This window comes from Schistocerca nitens, chromosome 2, assembly GCF_023898315.1.
Source record: "Schistocerca nitens isolate TAMUIC-IGC-003100 chromosome 2, iqSchNite1.1, whole genome shotgun sequence".
In the NCBI taxonomy this organism is placed as follows: domain Eukaryota; kingdom Metazoa; phylum Arthropoda; class Insecta; order Orthoptera; family Acrididae; genus Schistocerca; species Schistocerca nitens.
In genome coordinates this window covers 910101508-910121359 of record NC_064615.1, presented here as the reverse complement: position 1 = coordinate 910121359, position 19852 = coordinate 910101508, and the positions used below count along the sequence as shown (strand labels likewise).

The following is a 19852-nucleotide window of genomic DNA, read 5'->3' as shown; positions in this document are numbered from 1 at the left end:
GAACGTGTGAGTCTTCCAGTCTATATCCGGCAAATTAAAATCTCCACCCAGAACTATAACATGGTGGGGAAATCTACTCGAAATATTTTCCAATCATCCTTCAGATGCTCAGCCACAACAGCTGCTGAGCCAGGGGGCCTATAGAGACATCCAGTTACCATGTCTGAGCCTGCTTTAACCGTGACCTTCACCCAAATTATTTCACATTTCGGATCTCCGTCAATTTCCTTCGACACTGTTGCACTTCTTATCGCTATAAACACGCCTCCCCCTTCACTGTCCAGCCTGTCTCTGCGGTATACATTCCAATCTGAGTTCAGGATTTCATTACTGTTTACGTCTGGTTTCAGCCAACTTTCTGTCCCTACTACTATATGGGCGTTCTGACCGTTTATTAATCGTTTTCAATGTTTCTCTCTGTAAAACAACATAGCGCTGTAGTGGTGGATCCTGTCATGGGCATACAGTTTGGTTACTATAATGACTGTTCATAGCAGCTTACCCAAGTTCCTATTTCCTTATCCATTATTAGACCCACTCCTGCATTACTCCCTTTTCATTTTGTTTTTATAACACTGACCAGAGGCCCTGTTTTTTCTGCCACCACACTTCACTAATTCTCACTGTATCTAACTTCAAAATGTCCATTTCCGTTTTTAAATTCCCTAACCTTCCTATTCCACTGAAATATCTAATATTCCACACTCCAACTCATAGAACGCTAGTTAAGTTTCTTCTGTTGACAACATCCTCCTGAGTGGTTCCCGCCTGGAGATCCACACGTGGATCTATTTTTCTTCCGACGTATTTTACCTGTATGTGAGTCGACGTAAACTTACTCCTGTAGGTTGCACTGGGCTGAGCGCAGCTGTTCCGCGCGCCTGCCTCAGCCGATAACGTGACTCGATATTGCACACGTTTCTGTGTCAACCAAAGACCTTGTAAAAAATAAGTGTCAACGCCTCATTGTTGTCACAGTTCTGTAGATAGCCACAGTTTTCACCTCAGCCGTTAGCTCTTTTTAGTTGAAAGCTGGCAACAACGCTGTTAGCTGCCAGGGAACTTATTATGTCGTTCGACGATAAGAGGTTTCCATCGCCATTAAGCCATACAATGGCATGCCCTGGGGAAAGATAACAACCGTGGTTTCCCTTACTTTCAAGATTCTTAAGCCAAGTGTTAGCAGTAATTAACATGCGCTCTGTGCAAGATTTTACCAAGTGGTTTCACGTTCCATTTCTTTCGTCAAGTGCGACGTTGTCTAATGTAATCAGGCCAAATCAGCCAATCTGCAACTACTGAAAAGGCCGCTGCTCCTCTCCTGAAACCATAGGTAAGTCTGACTTCTCCACAGATATGCCTTCGTTGTGGTTGCATCACGGAACGGCTGTCTGTATTGATTAAGGCCATCTCATCTGGGCAAGGTCCGTGGTTCATAGGGGGGAGGGGGGAGGCAGGATATTACTAAGTGTCTATCCGTTTGGACATGTTTCTTAGAATTTAGTGATCATATAAAAACTTAACCTATAAGACACCAGTATACGAAATTGTTGTGTTTCGCAGATGGATGATTTCCACTTGATTGTAGAAGCGAGAGTTTTGTGAAGCTACATAAATAAACAGAACAGAGAGATTTAAGATAATCAACTACAGGCCGATCCACACACTACAATTTCTCTGCGCAGATATCTGTGCAAATATCACTGCATAATTACATATCTCGAGTGATCCCACGACGCTGTTGCCGTCTATTGCCGACCCGCTGTTGCGTTACTCTTGGGGGGCGAAAAGAAAAAGATTTTGTTATTTTTTTTTTACTTTGGTGGGCCACTTGGCAACAGAATCAGGGATTGATTACACTATTATAATAACATACGTTGAGCATTAAACACCTGAATAAGAGCAGCATATTGATATATTTGAGATCGTTCGGAAGAAACATTATCAATTCTATGCATTTTTATAGTCGCGATGTAGTCATACCCGGAACAAAACTAAGGGACAAGAAGATTTATAAGCTTTAAAAGAAATGCAACACTACACAATTAAAAAAGAGTTGATTCAGAAATAATAGGAAAACGATAATGTTCCTTCTGCCTCATGCTGCGTTCGTCCCATCAGCGTGATCGTAATTTCTGGTGATGAACTAACACAAAATAATTTTCATTCAAGTAAATAAGAAGATGGAAATCATAAAGATCAATTTACTAAAATAAGGACACTTATCTTTAACACACGTTTTTCAAAGCTACGTACCTTTTCATTATTAAATTACAATAGATGACCATTGAGGTTAAATACTTTATACCTAACAGTCAAAATGTCCTCTTGATGCTGTCTGTTCGTAATCAATTACAAGAAACTACATGTTTTCTGATTGGAAAAATAACAATTAGCATATTCAATCAATATTTTTCACATTATAAAATACAGTTGCGGAACGCAGCAAGTCCGTGTCTGCCTTTCATGGAATACAAACAGTAAAAGGTGAGGTGCCCAATGCCTCATTTATCTTGAAAGAACAGAATTCTTTTTTACATCATTAATCGATACATGTACATAGAGATTTACAGGCACAGCGCAAGAACGGCAAAGATAAAGAATAATAGATTCTGTCGCTCGCTGCTATGCGATGGTTCATTTCTTTTACTTTACAACTGTTCGATAACTTTAGGCCATCAGGCGTTTACTATTGAGCGTATATTAATGTTTGTGAGGCGAAAATTACTAATATTACACCGTCATGTGTCAGTCACACGAGAGAACTTTCAGCGTCAAGCGGCAACGCTCTCGCAAATTCTATTTTATACTAGCAAACAATTTAGCACACCGATTCAAGGCATTGGTGCAGTATCCAGGTAAGTGACGTTTACATAATTTAGAGTAAAACACAAAAAACTCACCAGAAATTGGAAAACTTTATTAACCAGCCCTGTCTTTTTCCAACCATTATGAGGCCAGCAACACACTGTAACAACTTATTACATAACCAAACAAAGATTCATTATGATGTTTATTGAATTAAAGTAGATTCATCTCGCTCTTGCTCCATACAGCTTTGTATTTTGAATGTGATGAAAAAAAGAAAGAGAATACCCTAATAAGATTCATACGTATGGAATGTTAGTAAGAAGTTCGCTGTGCTTATCCTTCACATGAACTATATGTAGCAGTTCTCCACAGACCACCTCATTATAAAATTCCACGTCTGAGGTTGGCATATACTTGCTGGCAAGCTTCATGACATCTTTATATTTCTCAGACTTAACTGGCAGAATCACCCTTATAAAGTTTTTCCTCAGGAAAAATCTGTGTGATTTAAACTTTCTCAATGACGAAATAAAGATAGTCAAGCTCTGACAGTGGTTCACTACAGCAAACGACATGCTTATGTAGAGTGGCGTACTCAAAGAACACTTGATTTGAAAACAGTGAATTTCTCATTACAAACACTGTTGATGTTAGACCGAAAGAATTTTTTTTTCTGGAATAAGAAGTTGATAAATAGATATTCCGTAACATCAACCACCTTCTTAGATGTATTTTACAGGTTCAGAGTCGGACTGCAATGATAAACCAAGCCCTGAACATGTCTGGTTCTCTCCCCAAATACTCAACGTCCACAACTCCATAACCTATATTACTCTGAATTGGTCCCAAGGATAGGTCTCATTCTTGCACCACACGACAGAGCTATTTTCGAACGGTGCAATGGTAATAAAACCTCATTTTCGGCCAAAAGTGGACGTACCGGTATCTGGTTATTGCAAAAACGGCTACTGCTCATACTGAAGGAAGTTTCTTCAGCGGTGAGTGTTCACAACTGCAAACGCATTTTCGGAGGCTCAAAGAACTGCCTAAATGATGAGGCAGTTATCGCACACAACTTTATTTCGAAAGTTATATAGCGATCCTGAAGATTGGAGATGGGTTGGGTTGGGTTGATTTTGGGGGGGGGGGGGGGGAGGAGACCAAACTGCGAGATCATCGGTCTCATAGGATTAGGAAAGGATGGAGGAAGGAGGTCGGCTGTGCCTTTTTAAAGGAACCATCCTGGCATTTGCTTGAGGCGATTTAGGGAAATCACGGAAAATCTAAATTAGGACGGCCGGACGCGGGATTGCACCGTCATCCTCCCGAATGCGAGGAAGAGTGGAGAATTTATTTTTGAATCGAGATATAAACAGTTATTCACCTGAGCTCGTAACTATTCGCTCGATGCGACGAAAAAATTGTATGAGGAAAACTAACTCACCTCAAGAGAGAGTGACAGTAGCGTTACGATTTCTGGCGACAGGAAGAAATTGTAAAGATTTGGGCCGGCCGAAGTGGCCGTGCGGTTAAAGGCGCTGCAGTCTGGAACCGCAAGACCGCTACGGTCGCAGGTTCGAATCCTGCCTCGGGCATGGATGTTTGTGATGTCCTTAGGTTAGTTAGGTTTAACTAGTTCTAAGTTCTAGGGGACTGATAACCACAGCAGTTGAGTCCCATAGTGCTCAGAGCCATTATAAAAAAAAAAAAAAAAAAAAAAAAAAAAGAAAAAGATTTGGAGTTTTCGATTGAATTGTCCAAGCAAGCACTGAGGGAAATTACACCGAACACTTGCAAAGCTATATACACTGTTCTGATGAAGTATTTCGTGAGGGCAAGTAAAGTACTTCAAATCGAATAGTTAGCCAGCCGAAGTGGCCGCGCGGTTCTGGCCCTGCAGTCTGGAACCGCGAGACCGCTACGGTCGCAGGTTCGAATCCTGCCTCGGGCATGGATGTGTGTGATGTCCTTAGGTTAGTTAGGTTTAAGTAGTTCTAAGTTCTAGGGGACTGATGACCACAGATGTTAAGTCCCATAGTGCTCAGAGCCATTTGAACCATTTAGTTAACGGTAAACAGTCTGCATTGAATTTATTTTTTGTTACCTATTATCTGTCTGCCGGTGGGCCAGCTAGTCTCGTTTCCTCTAGCAAAGAATCATAAGCAACTGCCTTCTTATTCCGATCGCGGTATTTCATATTATTTAATTTTTCGTACAAACATTTGTGAGACCTATACATTTCAATTAATCATGCAGTGAGCTCTATAGGACACTAATGCACATCGCCCGTTTTAGAATTCGGTGTGCACGTAAAGGCCAGAAACACCAAACTGAGCAAACAGATGATTCAGTCATCCTTCGTGAATCATTTTTGGAACGGTCTCTTTTTCACAGGCAGATTTGTCTGCGTGGATGCGATCTGCATTCACAGAAGAGAGGAACTTTGCTCAGACTTAAGAATCTAGTTTCAAGGTTTGTGTCCGTCTAATATTCGCTTAGCTTTGTGGTATACAACTCTATGACGGGTGTGCGCGGACATGACGTGCCCAGACAAATCGTAGCGTGTGAAAAAGCCTTCGCCTTCGAGTGTACGTTCATGCGCAAAAGTTTTAGGATGAAGCTGTCCACAGCCGACAAGGTCATCCTTCTCACTGTTCCGATGTTGGCAGCACTGAAGGCGGTAGGTTGGTGGGGGAAGACGTTTAAGTTTTAACTTCTTTGAAGCGTTGGTGCAGTGCCACTATCGAAGTAGCAATTGCATTTGACGGGCGGATGGATAAATACATAGGACGCGTTGCTGTGGTCACTGGTGCTAGTGCGGGAATAGGAGCAGCCATAACACAGACGCTGCTTCGGCATGGCCTGACTGTTGTAGGACTCGCTAGGAGGGTGGACAGGGTCAAGGTAAGCCACTTGCGTTTAGAGTAGGCAGTTAACTCTCGTCCTGTTTTTCTGCGTTTTTTCGGCTGCTAGACCTCTCTCTCTCTCTCTCACTGTGTGAGTGTCTGCGTGTGTGTGTGTAACTACGACACAATATTTGTTTGCGGTACTTCTATTATTAATTCGGGATAACGTCAAAATTTTTACGTTCATTGAGTAATAGCACAGGAAAATTCGGTGGCACTGTTTCCGTACTTAGCAAATTCATAACGAGAATATGCTTCAATCGGATGTTTTGTGGGTCTTCTCAGAATCTTTCATCATTCGTCCACGCAATGCCACCATGTCGGAGATCCTAAGGGATGTGGATCAAGAACAATGAAACGCTAGCCCATACAAATATCTGTTTGATTCCTTTTTCAAAAAGAAAGCTTGAGAATTGTACGAGCAGCTTGATGCTTGATGGAATTTAGATTATGTGTGCTTGTGCAAATATTAAATCGTGTGCATGATTGAGCGTGTGCACCAACAGTAGGGAGGTTTGTGCAAGCATATGTCCGTACTTGGACGTAATTTGTGTGTGGTCCTGTTAAGTTACATTCTGTAGAAAGGTTGTACTGTACCTTAGGACAAATCGAAGAATGCAACATCACATGGAAAGAGAAGGAAAAACAATTTCTGTAGCGTCTCTCTTGCGAATAGTTAATAAGGGAATAATATTTTGATTTCTTTATCCACTCTTTACTACACGTATCACTCTTTTGTTTTCGTAACGCAAACAAACCGGCTGCCACAGCGAGTGCATCGGCGTGTGAGCTCGACAATTTCTGGAAAGCCGTTTGTCTCGTACAGACAGCTGTGAGTGAGGTGGAGGGACGAGGAATTTGTGTATGCATGCGGAAGACCATTGTGAATGCATGCGTAAGCTACCGTAAAGTGTTTCGGCCACAGCCACCATCAAAGTCTGTAAGATTAGGAATATAACAAATGAGAAGGAGTATTTCTACAAGTATTGCGGTAATGCTTAGATAGGATAAAACGAAAGTATTTAAATTCTCGATATTCTACCGGTATATGTAAGTCAGTTCTCATAATTAAGAACTTAAAATAACGACGAGATGGACAATTATGTTCACTAGTTACAATGACTGCGGACTCCTATAGTGATTTTGTCATTTATAGACAAAATAATTCTCTGTGACAGATCCAGCCACTGCAGACGACTTCTACGAAGTACACTACCAACACATTATGATAATCATTTATGGAGTACCGAAAAAATAGATTTTGTCAGATTGCAAACACTTTGCTACAACAGTGATCCCCTCCTCACTCCACGCAATTTTTCTCCCATCAACTGTGTCAGGTGGCAAAGTCTTAAGACACAGGATTCTCATTCGAGAGAGCTGTTCAAATCACTGTTCGGCCATTCAGATTTAGGTTTTCCGCTGTTTTTGAAAATCGGTTAAGATGAATTCTGGGACGGTTCCTTTCAAAGGACAAGACCAACTTCCTACCCTTTCCCTCCCCAAGAGTTTGTGCTCCGTCTCTCATGATCTCGTCGTCGACAGGATGTTACACCCTTATCTCCTTTCCTTCATTGTAAGTATACTGGGTGAAAGAAAGCCCTGTTAGCTGTGCTGTCAGCTGTCTCTATATTGGAAAAGTTGAAACCTAGCTAACATGGATATTATTCTTAACCTATATTTACAGCCCTGACTCCAGATATTTCGATAAATGTATGATGTGCTCAGTGGGGTATCAAATACCTGTTTAGAGAAGGGGGGATCAAGCAAACCCATTTACTGATTTCGTCTTTGAGCAAAACCGTTAAGAATACGTGCATACCGTTAGTGAGGGAATGTGTGTTAGGTACCCAGAGCTATGTTGTTTTACAGAGAGAAACATTGAAAACGATTTCGTTGCTTTAATTTTTAAAAAGACATCACTTATCTTTGAAGACACTGGTCTTACTTTGTTTTGAGGCCATTTACGAAAAGGAGTTCATATTTACTGTAGACTGCAAAAGCAACTGGCTAGAGAGAAACCCTTTGTTATTAGTACTGTTTTACAAACACTATGCTTCACATGTTAGTGAAAAAAATAAAAACATAATTTGTTTGAAAAAGAAGAAGGCATTTATTTTGTTTTTATTTAGACTAAACATTTTTAAATACAATTTCCAAATGTAGTTTTCCTTTCGACAGTTTGAGCTGCAAGTTCTTTCATGACATCCATAAGATTAATTTTTGCAGCTCTGTCTTGATGAACATGGAGGAGTAGATGGGTGAGTCTCGACTGAGTCATTGTTGATCTGATGCAAGGCGCTGAATGACCTCTCAGAGTATGTTGACGATATTGGAACTCTAAAAATCAGAATGACGAGGTGAATAACTTCCTGAAAGAGTGTTTTAACCCTGCCAGGTTCAGCAATAAGTTTTCTTCCAATAGAGGAGACATTACGTGGTTGTATATCAGTCGTAATGGTTCACAGCATTTCGAGCTGTGCATAAGCCTGTCCAGGTTAAAGTCTGTTGTATGTACTCCAAGCAATTCTTCCAAACGTCATGTAGATGGAGTATATGTTTGGGAGGACATAATAAGTATCTCTTCAAGATGGGATAGTCGCTTTAGATCCTCTTGGCTGAACCTTCGATGAGTCTCATTCAGAAGGAGATCAAGATTTTCAAACAAATCTTTCCTAAATTTTCGTTCTTAAGACAATTCTTTGGGAACAGACGGTGTTTCTGTGCGTTGCAATTTCTCTGGTATTTTTCTTGGCTGTGAGATATTTGGGTCTTTCATATTTAGTTTTTTAGAATAATCTTTGGATTTCGCTAACATCATATCAAATGCTTCTGTAGTCCTAAGATTTGCAAGAGCAACTTTTAGAACCTCTACAGAATGTTTCACTCCAGTTGCATTAAAATTTGGATTCTGAAGGGATCTGGCCAGTTCCTCACACAGTCCAAACACTTCAGCTGCTGGTATCATGTAAAAAAATAGTTTCAAACTTTTCGAGTCGCTTCGCAGAGCCCCGCAGGACTGACCTTTCGTCTCTATCTGAGCTCGGTACATTCAACATTTCGGTCACAGTTTTCTGGACCCGCTCATAGTTTTCCCTGAAACGTATCAATTATTTTACTCTTACAGCCCATCGGTTCGGACACATTGGAATCATTTTGGGTTTGGATTCGCCTCATAGTAGCACATCATCTGCATACACGTTTCTCCTTTTTGCGGATTCTAGAATTATATTTGAGACGTCATTCACAGTTACCAGTATATCGCACAATGGATCAGTTTCTTGAAACTTCCTGTAGTGCCAGATACAAACAATGATTGCTGCAGTGGATGTAACAACTCTTTGGCTGATCTTGAAGGATTTCCTTAACACCTTTTTTCCGCCCAGACATATTAGCTGCACCATCGAAATAGTGGGTGGCTAGAAACTCAATTTCTAGTGTCAGTCTTCGAAGCATGTCTGTAATGATAGTTGCCAGCGTTTGCGCCTTTGAGTCCGACGGATTATATAAACTCCGAAAAAGTTCTTTTATTCGAGTGTCTCAGGGTCAACACAATGCACACAGAGTGAACTGCTCCTGGCCAGCCAAGTCCGCTGTTGAATCTGCCATAATTGTATGTATGGGCCAAAATTTTTGTGTCGTTGTAATCAAACTTTTGGAGCTCGATTATCAATGAATCTGTGGAAATAAGATTGTCTGACAACGAGACTCTCATCAATCGAGATAGCGGTTATCAGCTGAAATCTGCTTGGAATCCTTTATAGAGAAACTTCGTAGTCGACGTAGTTATCTGCATAAAGATGGAATTCGACCTGACACCGATACGCCAGGCTTTCACAGTGGAGGGCGCGAGGCGCAGCGCACGGAGCCGTTATGAACGCGCGCGCTGAGCAGATGCGCAATGTCTCCTGAGAAGGCTTTAAATAGCGGAGCTCAGCGCGTACTCGCCAGTACTACTACAGTGGCATTCACCTGAAGATGGCCAGAAGACTCTGCGCCGAAATATCGTGGCAGGAAGTTATTGATATCCGGCAGTTCTCCCGTGTTTTCATGGAACAATCAGTACGCCGGGAAAGCTTTAAACATCACATCAAGCAACTCTACAAGGAGGAAGTGATGGAATGTATTCGAAGATTCGACAAGTTACGTGAAAGAAGAGCGAGGTTGCTGAGCTCGTTGATATTCTTATTAAGTTGCAGAGACAAGTGCATTATTCCAACGTTTGCCAAAATTGTGCATTTCATAAATACCACTGCTGCAAACAACATCAAACGTAAAGCAATCATGGCTTTGGTTAGAGAAAGGATTCGTTTTACTCGGCGTGAATTGGATTCTGTATCAAAGGACATGTTCCACATACATTTGGAATTGGCAGCAAGACTATCTTCTCTGTCGTGGGACTGGGTGGATGGTGTGACATGGGCTAAAGCAAACTGGAGCCATGATAAAGCTGTGGCGAGGCAAACTGCCAAGATTGACAGACTTTCTAAACAGATGCAGCAGGAAGTTCCAACTCGACGATCTGTTGTTAATTTGACAGAGAAAACTTTAGATGACGCGACTGTGTCTGTGCTAGCAAAAGGACTGAATTTTGCTCCCACACCTGTTTCACCGCCACTAGTGGATTTCATCACTGCCATCGAAGAAGCTGTACGCCGTCTTGATACAGATGAAGCGGAGGAAGTTCGTCGAGAGTCTTGCCGTGTATTGACCAGGGGTGCACCAATGAAGAATAACATCTCGCCCATGGAGAGGATAGCCCTCCGTAACTTACGAGCAGATGTGGATACAGTAGTCTTAAAATCTGACAAAGGAAACGCTACTGTCCTCATACTAACGGATGACTATATTAATAAGATCAATGTTTTATTATGTGATTCAACGTATCGCAAAATCGATAAGCATCCCACGAGCCGAGTAGTGCGAAAAACAGCAGAACTTTTATCAAATAGTTCTCTACCGAAGGAGGTCATCAAGAGACTGAAACCAAACAGTTCAGTTCCACCTAGGCTATATGGACTGCCTAAGATCCACAAGGAAAATGTGCCATTACGTCCAATTGTGAGTATCATTGGAGCAGCCACCTACGACCTAGCAAAATTCTTGGCATCTTTGCTCAAACCAATGATAGGCAAGTGTGCACATCACATAAAGAATTCTGGTGATTTTATCAGTCGACTTCAGTCACTAAAACTGCAAAGTAGTGATTTATTGGTCAGTTTTGATGTGGTTTCACTGTTCACAAAGGTGCCTCTGGTGGACTCACTACACCTCATTGGCAATATGTTTGGTGCAGACATTACAGCGTTGTTTGAGCACACTCTCTCCTCTACATATTTTATATTTAACAACGAATTTTACGAACAATCTGATGGTGTCGCCATGGGGAGTCCTTTGTCTCCCCTGGTGGCCAATCTTTTTATGGAGGATTTTGAGGAGAGAGTACTCGACTCTGCCACTTTTAAACCGACAGTATTTTGGCGGTACGTTGACGACACTTTTATAGTGTGGCCTCATGGTCTGGACCGTCTCCAAGAATTTTTACGTCACATGAACTCCATACATGAAAACATAAAGTTTAACATGGAGATAGAGAGAGATGGTTGTCTGCCATTTTTAGACGTCTTGGTGCGACGGAAGAGTGACGGCACACTTGGTCACTCGGTGTACAGAAAGCCCACTCATACAGACCTGTATCTACAAGCCACTAGTTGCCACCATCCAGCACAAACAATGGGCGTTCTCAAAACCTTGGTCCACCGTGCCCATACTATCTCTGACGCCGACAGTCTTCAAGCGGAACTGGAACACCTGCAAAAAGTATTTTTGAAGAATGGATTTTCACCTAGGCAAGTGAACAGAGTGATGAAGACCTACAAACGACGGAACAAGGAAGAGGATGAGGCCTTCAGGTCGACTGTTTATCTACCATTTATTGGGAATATTTCTTCACAGATAGGCAGAATATTGAGAAAGTATCAAGTGAGAGTCATCTTTCGCCCTCCTTCCAAAATTTCATCACTGGTGGGATCCATTAAAGACGACCTGGGCCTGCGTAAACCAGGTGTTTACAAAATTCCGTGTGAATGCGGCAAATCATATATAGGGAAAACAACACGAACTGTGCAGGAACGCATTGTGGAACACCAACGGCATACTCGCCTTCTCCAACCCACCAAGTCCGCAATCGCCGAACATTGTATTTCCACAGACCATTCCATGAATTACAACGACACAAAAATTTTGGCCCATACATCAAACTTTTGGAGCTCGATTATCAATGAATCTGTGGATATAAGATTGTCTGACAACGAGACTCTCATCAATCGAGATAGCGGTTATCAGCTGATCTCTGCTTGGAATCCTGTTATAGAGAAACTTCGTAGCCGACGTAGTTATCTGCATAAAGATGGGAATCGACCTGACACCGATACGCCAGGCTTTCACAGTGCAGGGCGCGAGGCGCAGCGCACGGAGCCGTTATGAACGCGCACGCTGAGCAGCGCATGCGCAATGTCACCTGCGAAGGCTTTAAATAGCGGTGCTCAGCGCGTACTCGCATCTAGAGGGTTGGATCCCCTCCTTCGAAAGCGTCAGATTGCAAAGCCTGGGCTACTCTCAGGGTGGAATCTCCGTCTTCGAAGATTGTGTTTGTCTGTCTGTCTGTGTGCCCGCCGCTTACTGCTGTCGCTGTTCGTTCGTTCGTCCGTCCGTCCGTCCGTCCGTCCGTCCGCCTGCCCGCCTGCCTGCTCGCTGTCCATCGCCGTCGTCGTACCCGCTGCCGCTGCCGCCGCCGCTACCGCCGCCTGTTGTTCGTCCGTCCGTCCGTTCGCCGCCGACCATCGCCGACGCCGACGCCGCCGCTGCCTGCTGCACGTCCGTCTGTCCGTCGCCGTTCGTCTGCAATGAGTACTCCCACCTCCACCGTCATCTACACCTCCCCCTCCCTTCTCCCACAGTCACTTCCTGGAGTGCCGCCCCTGGCCTCCCTCCTTCCGCCTCCCATTCCCTTCCCCCGCTCACACATCCCCCTATCTCCTCCCCTGCTGTATACCCACACCTCTATACCCTTCCTCCAGCTTCCACACCCTCAACAGCTCCCGCTCCTACCCCCGCCCTCACGTACGCCTCTGTTGCCGCCTCTGCTGCCGCCCCTCAGGTGGTTGGCTTCCCCTCTCTCACCGACCCCGTCGCTTCGTCTTCTGCATCTCCCGCACACATCACGTCGCGCCGAGCCACCATCGCCACCACTGAACCAGCTGCTTCTCCCGGTGCCTCCGCTACGCCACAGGGATCTGCCACCCGCCACCTCCCTCTCCTCCCCGTCCCTCTCCCCTCCTCCCAGCCTCCAGTCTCCAAAAAACCCCAAAAGCGCGTCCTTCCCGACTCTGCTCCCGCCACTTCCCACAAAAAATCAACACCACCTCCCCCTCCCCCTACCGTCACCATGGACACCACCCCTCCTCCTGCCACCCATACCTTGGCCCCCACCCTCCACACCTTTGCCCTGTCAACTCCCGATCCTAAGTTCCTTGACGCTCGTACCCTCACGAAGGAAATACGAAAGTACTTACCTGGTGCTCCCATTTCCCAACTCATTCCCCGCAGGGACTCAGTCCTTATCAAGTCCCCGTCCCCATCCTTTCACACAGACCTCCTGCGAAAACTCCCACGAGTTATGTTTGGCCCCCACGCCTCTCTGACACCCTTCCTTTCCGCTTCCACTCCTCGTCAGCCCCAGCCTCCCCGTCGCCCCCCCACCTACACTGCTGTGATCACCAAGCTCAGCCCGGTGATCACAGAGAATAAAGTGTTGGTAGAACTGAACTCCCACCCGGACTTGGAAATCCGCTCTGCCCGCCATATCCACAATGCCTCTGGTCCCACCTACCTCATGCGGGTATTCTCTGAATCCGCCCCATCCATAGACCATCTCCTCACCCAGGGTGCCCTGATATACCACCGTCGCCACCCTGTTGAATCCTCCAAATCCCCTCCCCAATCCTACCGTTGCCAGCGGTGCCTGATGTACAATGACCACCTGACTCCCAACTGCAAAAACCCCCCCACCTGTCCCCATTGCAAGGCCTCCCACTTTCTTAAGAACTGCCCCAACCTCGCTGCTCCTCCTTCCTGTAATACCTGCAATGGCCCCCATCCCACATACTCCCACAAATGTAAAGCTAAACCCCCTCCAGCCACCCCTGAACTTACGGTCCCAGTTCGTCCCGTCGATCCCCCTGTCCATCCCAACAATTCCCTCCGTCCACCCCCCACGGCTGAGGACATCATCCGGTTCATTACCGTTGTCCTCCAAAACATTCACCCTTTTCAGCGCCCCCACACCTTCCAACAAATATCCCTTGCTGCTCGCTCTGTTTTCCACCTGAACGCCTTCGCCACTTACTCCCACAACCAAGCCCACTTCACCTTCACCCGCCTCGACACCCTAGTTTAAGTCTCTTCCCTTCCCTCTCTTCCCCCCCTCCTTCCCGTCATGGCGCGGCACGAGTCTCGCATCCTCTTCCAGAACATTCGCTCCTTCCGCTCCAACAAATACCTCCTCATGCACACCCTCTCCCACCACCAGGTCGACACCTTCCTCTTGAACGAAACCTTTCTCCAGCCCCACCATTCTATCCGCACCTCCCCCTATATCCTCCACCGCACTGACGCTCCTGGTCCTCGTGCGCAGGGTGGAGTCGCGATTGGCCACGTTAAGCATATCCCTGTCGGCCACAACCTTTCCTCAATGACCCCACTGAACACCTTATCCTTAGCGTCTTCTTCCCCTCCCTCACCATTACCTGTGCCACCATCTATGTCCGCTCCACTGCTCCTCTTCCTTATGACTTCATCTCACACATTGACCACACCTTCTCCACCTATGTGATTGCCGCCGACCTCAACATCCATAGCCGCACTCCTGCTGCCCTTCAGCGGTGGCATCAGTTCCTCTCCACACTTCAAGGTGACCTTGTTCCTCTTCCCCAGCACACCCGACCTGAAAGTAACACCACCCCCGATGTTGTCATTGCCTCCGCCAACCTCCTTGGGCGTATCACTGTCGCCGTCCTTCACCCCACAGGGAGCAATCACCTCCCTGTCCTTCTCACCATCACATCTGCAAACCGCCCCCCCCGGCTCCGCACCCTGCACCCCCTCCCATGGTCGTCCATGACTATCGCCGTGCCAACTGGGATGCCTACCGGGACTCCATCGCCGCCCAGGTCGAAAGCCACCCTCTTACCTATCGCCATCCTGACGACATCAACCATGCCTCGTCCTTCCTTCAGCAGGTAATTACTGACGCCGTGGAGGCCCATGTTCCTACTAAAACCATCCACCCACACCATCCCCCTCTTCCTCCGCGGGCTGTCCTCCTCCTCCGTGAATCCCGCCGCCTCTATCGCTCCTTCCTGCGCACTCGTGACAGGGATACACTCCAACGCCACCGGCAAATACAGCGACACGTACGGAACCTTATTACAGCAACGAAACGCCGAGACTGGCGCCAGACCTGCACACGACTCAACGCCACCCTCCCTATCAACTCCTCCAAGTACTGGTCCGCCTTCCATCGTCTTACTGGTTCCTTTTCCGCTCCCCACTACCCCCTTCTCCATAACGATCGCCCCCTTCCTGACAACCTCAGTAAGGCCAACCACTTCGCTTCCCACCTTTCCGAGGTCTTCTCCATCCCCGATGATCCCCACTTTGATTATTCTCTTTTCCCCACGGTCATGGAACGTGCCGATACCTCGGTTGCTCCTCTTGCTCCTAGTCTCCAGTACTTGGGGCAGTTGCCCCCCTCCGACATAAACACTCCCATCACAGCACAAGACATTAAACTTATCCTCCGGTCCAAACGCAACACGGCCCCTGGTCACGACTGTGTCACCTATCGTCACCTTCACGAAAGCCCCTATTCCTTCCTGACTGTCCTCGCCCATCTCTATAATGTCGTCCTCTCTACTGGCTTCTACCCTGACCTGTGGAAGACCTCCCGCGTCCTCTTATTCCTCAAACCCAACAAACCCCCTTCTGCCGCCTCTTCCTATCGTCCCATCTGCCTCACCTCCGTCTTCAGTAAGGTCTTTGAATCCATCCTCTCCCGCCGTATCCATCAGCACCTTGCTCAACACCACCTCCTCCCCCTTACCCAGTGTGGCTTCCGACCCTCCTTCTCTGCTGACGACCAACTCCTCAACCTTGTTCACCTTCCGCCCCTCCAGCTCAACTCCCGTCGCTCCGCCATTTTTGTTTCCCTTGACCTCCAAAATGCCTATGACCGTGTATGGCATCCCAGTCTCCTCTTTAAACTCCAAACCTACGCCCTGCCTATCAATTTTGTCCGTCTGGTCGCTTCCTTCCTCTCACACCGTCCTTCCTATGTCACCCTCCACAACACCAACTCCCGTATCTTTTATCCCACGGCTGGCGTCCCCCAGGGTTCTGTCCTCTCCCCTCTCCTTTATCTCTTGTATACAGCTGATATGCCCAAGCCACCCCCACCAGTCCACCTTCTCCAGTATGCTGATAACACCGCCTTCCTGGCTCTCTATCCTACCCTTCAACGGTCTCAATTACCCTCCAAACCCACCTTAACCAGTTCACCACTTGGTGTAACCAGTGGTTCCTCCGTCTCAACCCCTCCAAAACCCAGGCAATCATCATAGGCCGCACCACTCGCTCCTTCCGCCTCCATGATTTCTACCTCACCCTTTATGGTCGTCCTATCCAACTCACCCCCACCCTGAAATACCTTGGCCTCACCCCTGACCGCCACCTCACCTGGACCCCTCATCTCCTGACCATCCAGCAGAAAGCCCATTCCCGCCTCCGCCTTCTGAAACTCCTGTCTGGCCGGACATGGGGCTTGCATCCTTCTACCATCCTCCACACCTACAAATCCCTCATCCGTCCTATCCTCTGTTATGCCAGCGTTGCCTGGATCTCCGCCCCCACCCGCTTTTACAAGGCCCTCCAAATCCTTGAACGCCATGCGCTCCACCTTGCCTTCCGTATCCGCCTTCCTTCCCCCACACGGCTCCTGTATGAACAGATCTCCTTCCCCCACCTCCTCCTGTTCCTCCAACATCTCCGCATCCTTTACATTGTTCGCAGGCGTGATCCCCCCCACCCTCTGGTTTCCTCCTTCCTCTCCACCCCCCGCCTGTTGCCGCGCCTCTATCGCTGTATCCCTCCCTCTCTCCACCTCCACACCCTCCATCTCCTTCATCAGGGCAATTTCCAACGCCTCCCCCTCCTGGATGACGAACTTCGCTGTGACATCTACCCTTCCTTCCAACTATAGCCTGGCCTTGTTCCCCCCCCCCCACCCCAGGGCCCCCTTTTCCTCCTTCCTCCTCCTCCCAGAGCGGATTTTCCTCCGTCACCCCCTCCCCTGAGACCCTGCACCCCATACTTGCCTCTCTCCTTCCCACATCCCTCCCTACCTGGCCCTCTTCCGCGCATGCCCCGCTCACCTCCCCCATCTCTTCCCCTCCCTCCCTTCTCCAGGTCTCCCTCATCTCCTAGCGCCTGGCAGGTCCTCTGTGTTGCTCTTCATCAGTGTGCCACATCAGTGTTGTTTAGTGCTGTTTCTCGTGTGCGTCAAGAGGTGTGTTTTAATTGTGTCCTGCCTTGAGGTTCGCCGCCAGTGTTACGTTATGTGCTCTGCTGTCTGTCGCTACCTTTATGCGCCAGTCTTACTGTGCCTTGTGTTCTTTTAACCGTCACAGTGTGTGGCTTTTTATGTGTGCTACTTTTAAACAGTTTTTTCTCTCCATTTTACAGTCACCCCATTTTTTGTCTATTGCCTTCCATGATGTTCCCCTTTTTTATATCTATGTTCACCTTATTCTCTCCTTTGCTGTTTTTAAATGTCTTCTATTGTTTTGTTCTATGTCTTTCGGCTGAAGAGCAGCGCCTATGCTGCTGCCAGCCCGCCCCGATTGGGAATTGAAATACAATAAAGGAAAAAAAAAAGCGTACTCACCAATACTACTACAGTGGCATTCACCTGAAGATGGCCAGAAGACTCTCCGCCGAAATATCGTGGCAGGAAGTTATTGATATCCGGCAGTTCTCCCGTGTTTTTATGGGACATCTTTGTTGATTGAACCTCTACTTGCCTTGTTGTAATGGTAGTGAATGCTTATTAACCGACCGTTGTTAATTATTTCGCCTTTTCCTGGTTGAATCGTTGGGGTTGACCGGTTTGCCATTGACACGGATAGCCAAGCGAGTTGTGAGTATTCCATTGTAGATCTAGGCACTGTTTTCTTGCTTTTGCATTGAGATTTGATGCCCCCGTTAACTTAAAAGCATTTCCACTGTATCGAAAATAACTGACATCTTCTTGCAAATACTTTCGGGTGCGCCGTAGCTCCCCCCTCCCCCTTCCAATAAAACTCTCGCTGAGAACTGAGGGAATATAATTACATTTACCATTCGGGCATTGTTGGCCGGTGTTGCCATTGTCGTTAGGACAGCACGTGGCTTGTGCTGCGTGAACGCGAGACTAAACTGATCAAAAAAAAGTTTTGCTCCACCTGCGAACGTATGTGGACTTAGATTCTAGGGGAACCGAACAGTAAGTAATGATGGTGGTGCCAATACTTGTTTTGAACAGCAGGGCCTATATAATAATATACGCAGGTCGAGAGGATAACTGTTAACAATGTAAAGGGACAGTAAAACCAAGTTTTCACAGTCAAGATTTCTGCCTTAGGTCTGGCGCTCCCTCAGATTCGGCCCACTGGCCTCTCCGTAGTTCGCCTTTACGACATAGCCGGCACTGAGGCCCCGTTCAGCCTCAACTACTGTTCGAAAGTGCTATGCACAATTTACGCACACAGAGGCTGGCCTCCATTAGGAGTCATAGACTGAAAAATGGGACGAAGTGAGAGGGCAGAATGTAGTTAAGTGTTAGATGCTTCAATCAAAACCAAAAATCACTGCCAACAAAAATAGTGATCCCATATTTCCTAACGGCAGCATGGTTTATTCGCTGGCTCTGCCTGTTGATAAAATAAAACTCCAAGTGAATTTGGTGATGAGGGGGGGGGGGGGGGGGCGGCAGAAACCGTATCTCGCCATCCCCCCCTACCCAGAGTTTGAATTGGACGGCGGCGACCATCTCCGGTTGATACGCTGTTGTATGTGCCGTTTTACTAGGTTTTTTGAATAACTAGGGCTTTGAAATTTTCTGCTTGTCTGCTGCCAACCTGTCACAATTTGTGCAATATCCCAAAACCTAGAGAGGAGCACACAGTTTGCAAGTAGGTTATTTTTGCTTGTACTGTTGTGGCTGTGAATTACAGGTGATTTATACATGTTTATTGTTAACAACAAATGCCACATGGAATAAATGGCGTGCAGTAGAGCAAAGTAAAGGTCTTCAAGGAATCATATCTAAAGCGATTGATTGCCAACTTTTATATAATATGATTATGTAAAATTCGTTTATGACATCTGCATTTCCAAACACGAATTTTGTATAGGTCAGTAGGCTACTCGATGAATGTATGCGAAGTCTGCTATCAACACTCCTCTCAGCAGTTTGATTTGACTGACTTAATTTGATAATATAAAAAAAAAGTGGTTCAAATGGCTCTGAGCACTATGGGACTTAACATTTGTGGTCATCAGTCCCCTAGAACTTAGAACTACTTAAACCTAACTAACCTAAGGACATCACACACATCCATGCCCGAGGCAGGATTCGAACCTGCGACCGTAGTTGTCGCGCGGTTCCGGACTGAGTGCCTAGAACCTCTAGACCACCGAGGCCGGTTGATAATATAAACACGAGCAGAATAAACAAGTATGTTTTATGAGGATAGGGCTCTGTGTGTGTGCTCCCAATCAGGAATAGCTGGCGTTCATTTATTATGTCAGCACTAAGCTGCCAGACAGCAGCTCATTTGAGAATCTGACTTCAGCAATCATTCTCACGTTTCCTATTTTATAAATTTCAGAAATTCTAATAATCTATTATGTACTGGTAGAAATGCCCAAGCCTTCAGCATTTAATTCAATAAACTTTTTTGTACCTGAGCAGTTAGGTTAGGTTAGATTGCAGGTCTCTCACAGGCCCTGGGCTTAAACCATGGTCTCACCAGGGGATT

At 46.3% G+C, this 19852-nt stretch overlaps 1 protein-coding gene across 2 annotated transcripts in view; it reads left to right on the top strand.

The window, feature by feature from the left end:
• Positions 1–1239: 1239 nt before the first annotated feature.
• Positions 1240–19852, top strand: part of LOC126234702 (farnesol dehydrogenase-like) — a 68886-nt gene continuing 50273 nt past the window's right edge. Inside the window, exon 1 of one of the 2 annotated variants that reach the window (XM_049943444.1) lies at positions 1240–1333. Coding sequence is in view for 1 of the 2 variants with exons in the window: in XM_049943443.1 (XP_049799400.1) it covers positions 5584–5715 (132 nt within the window). In the remaining variant the exon portion in view is untranslated. Of the gene's footprint in view, positions 1334–5541; positions 5716–19852 lie in introns of those variants that run through there. The other variant, XM_049943443.1, reaches the window with a different exon arrangement.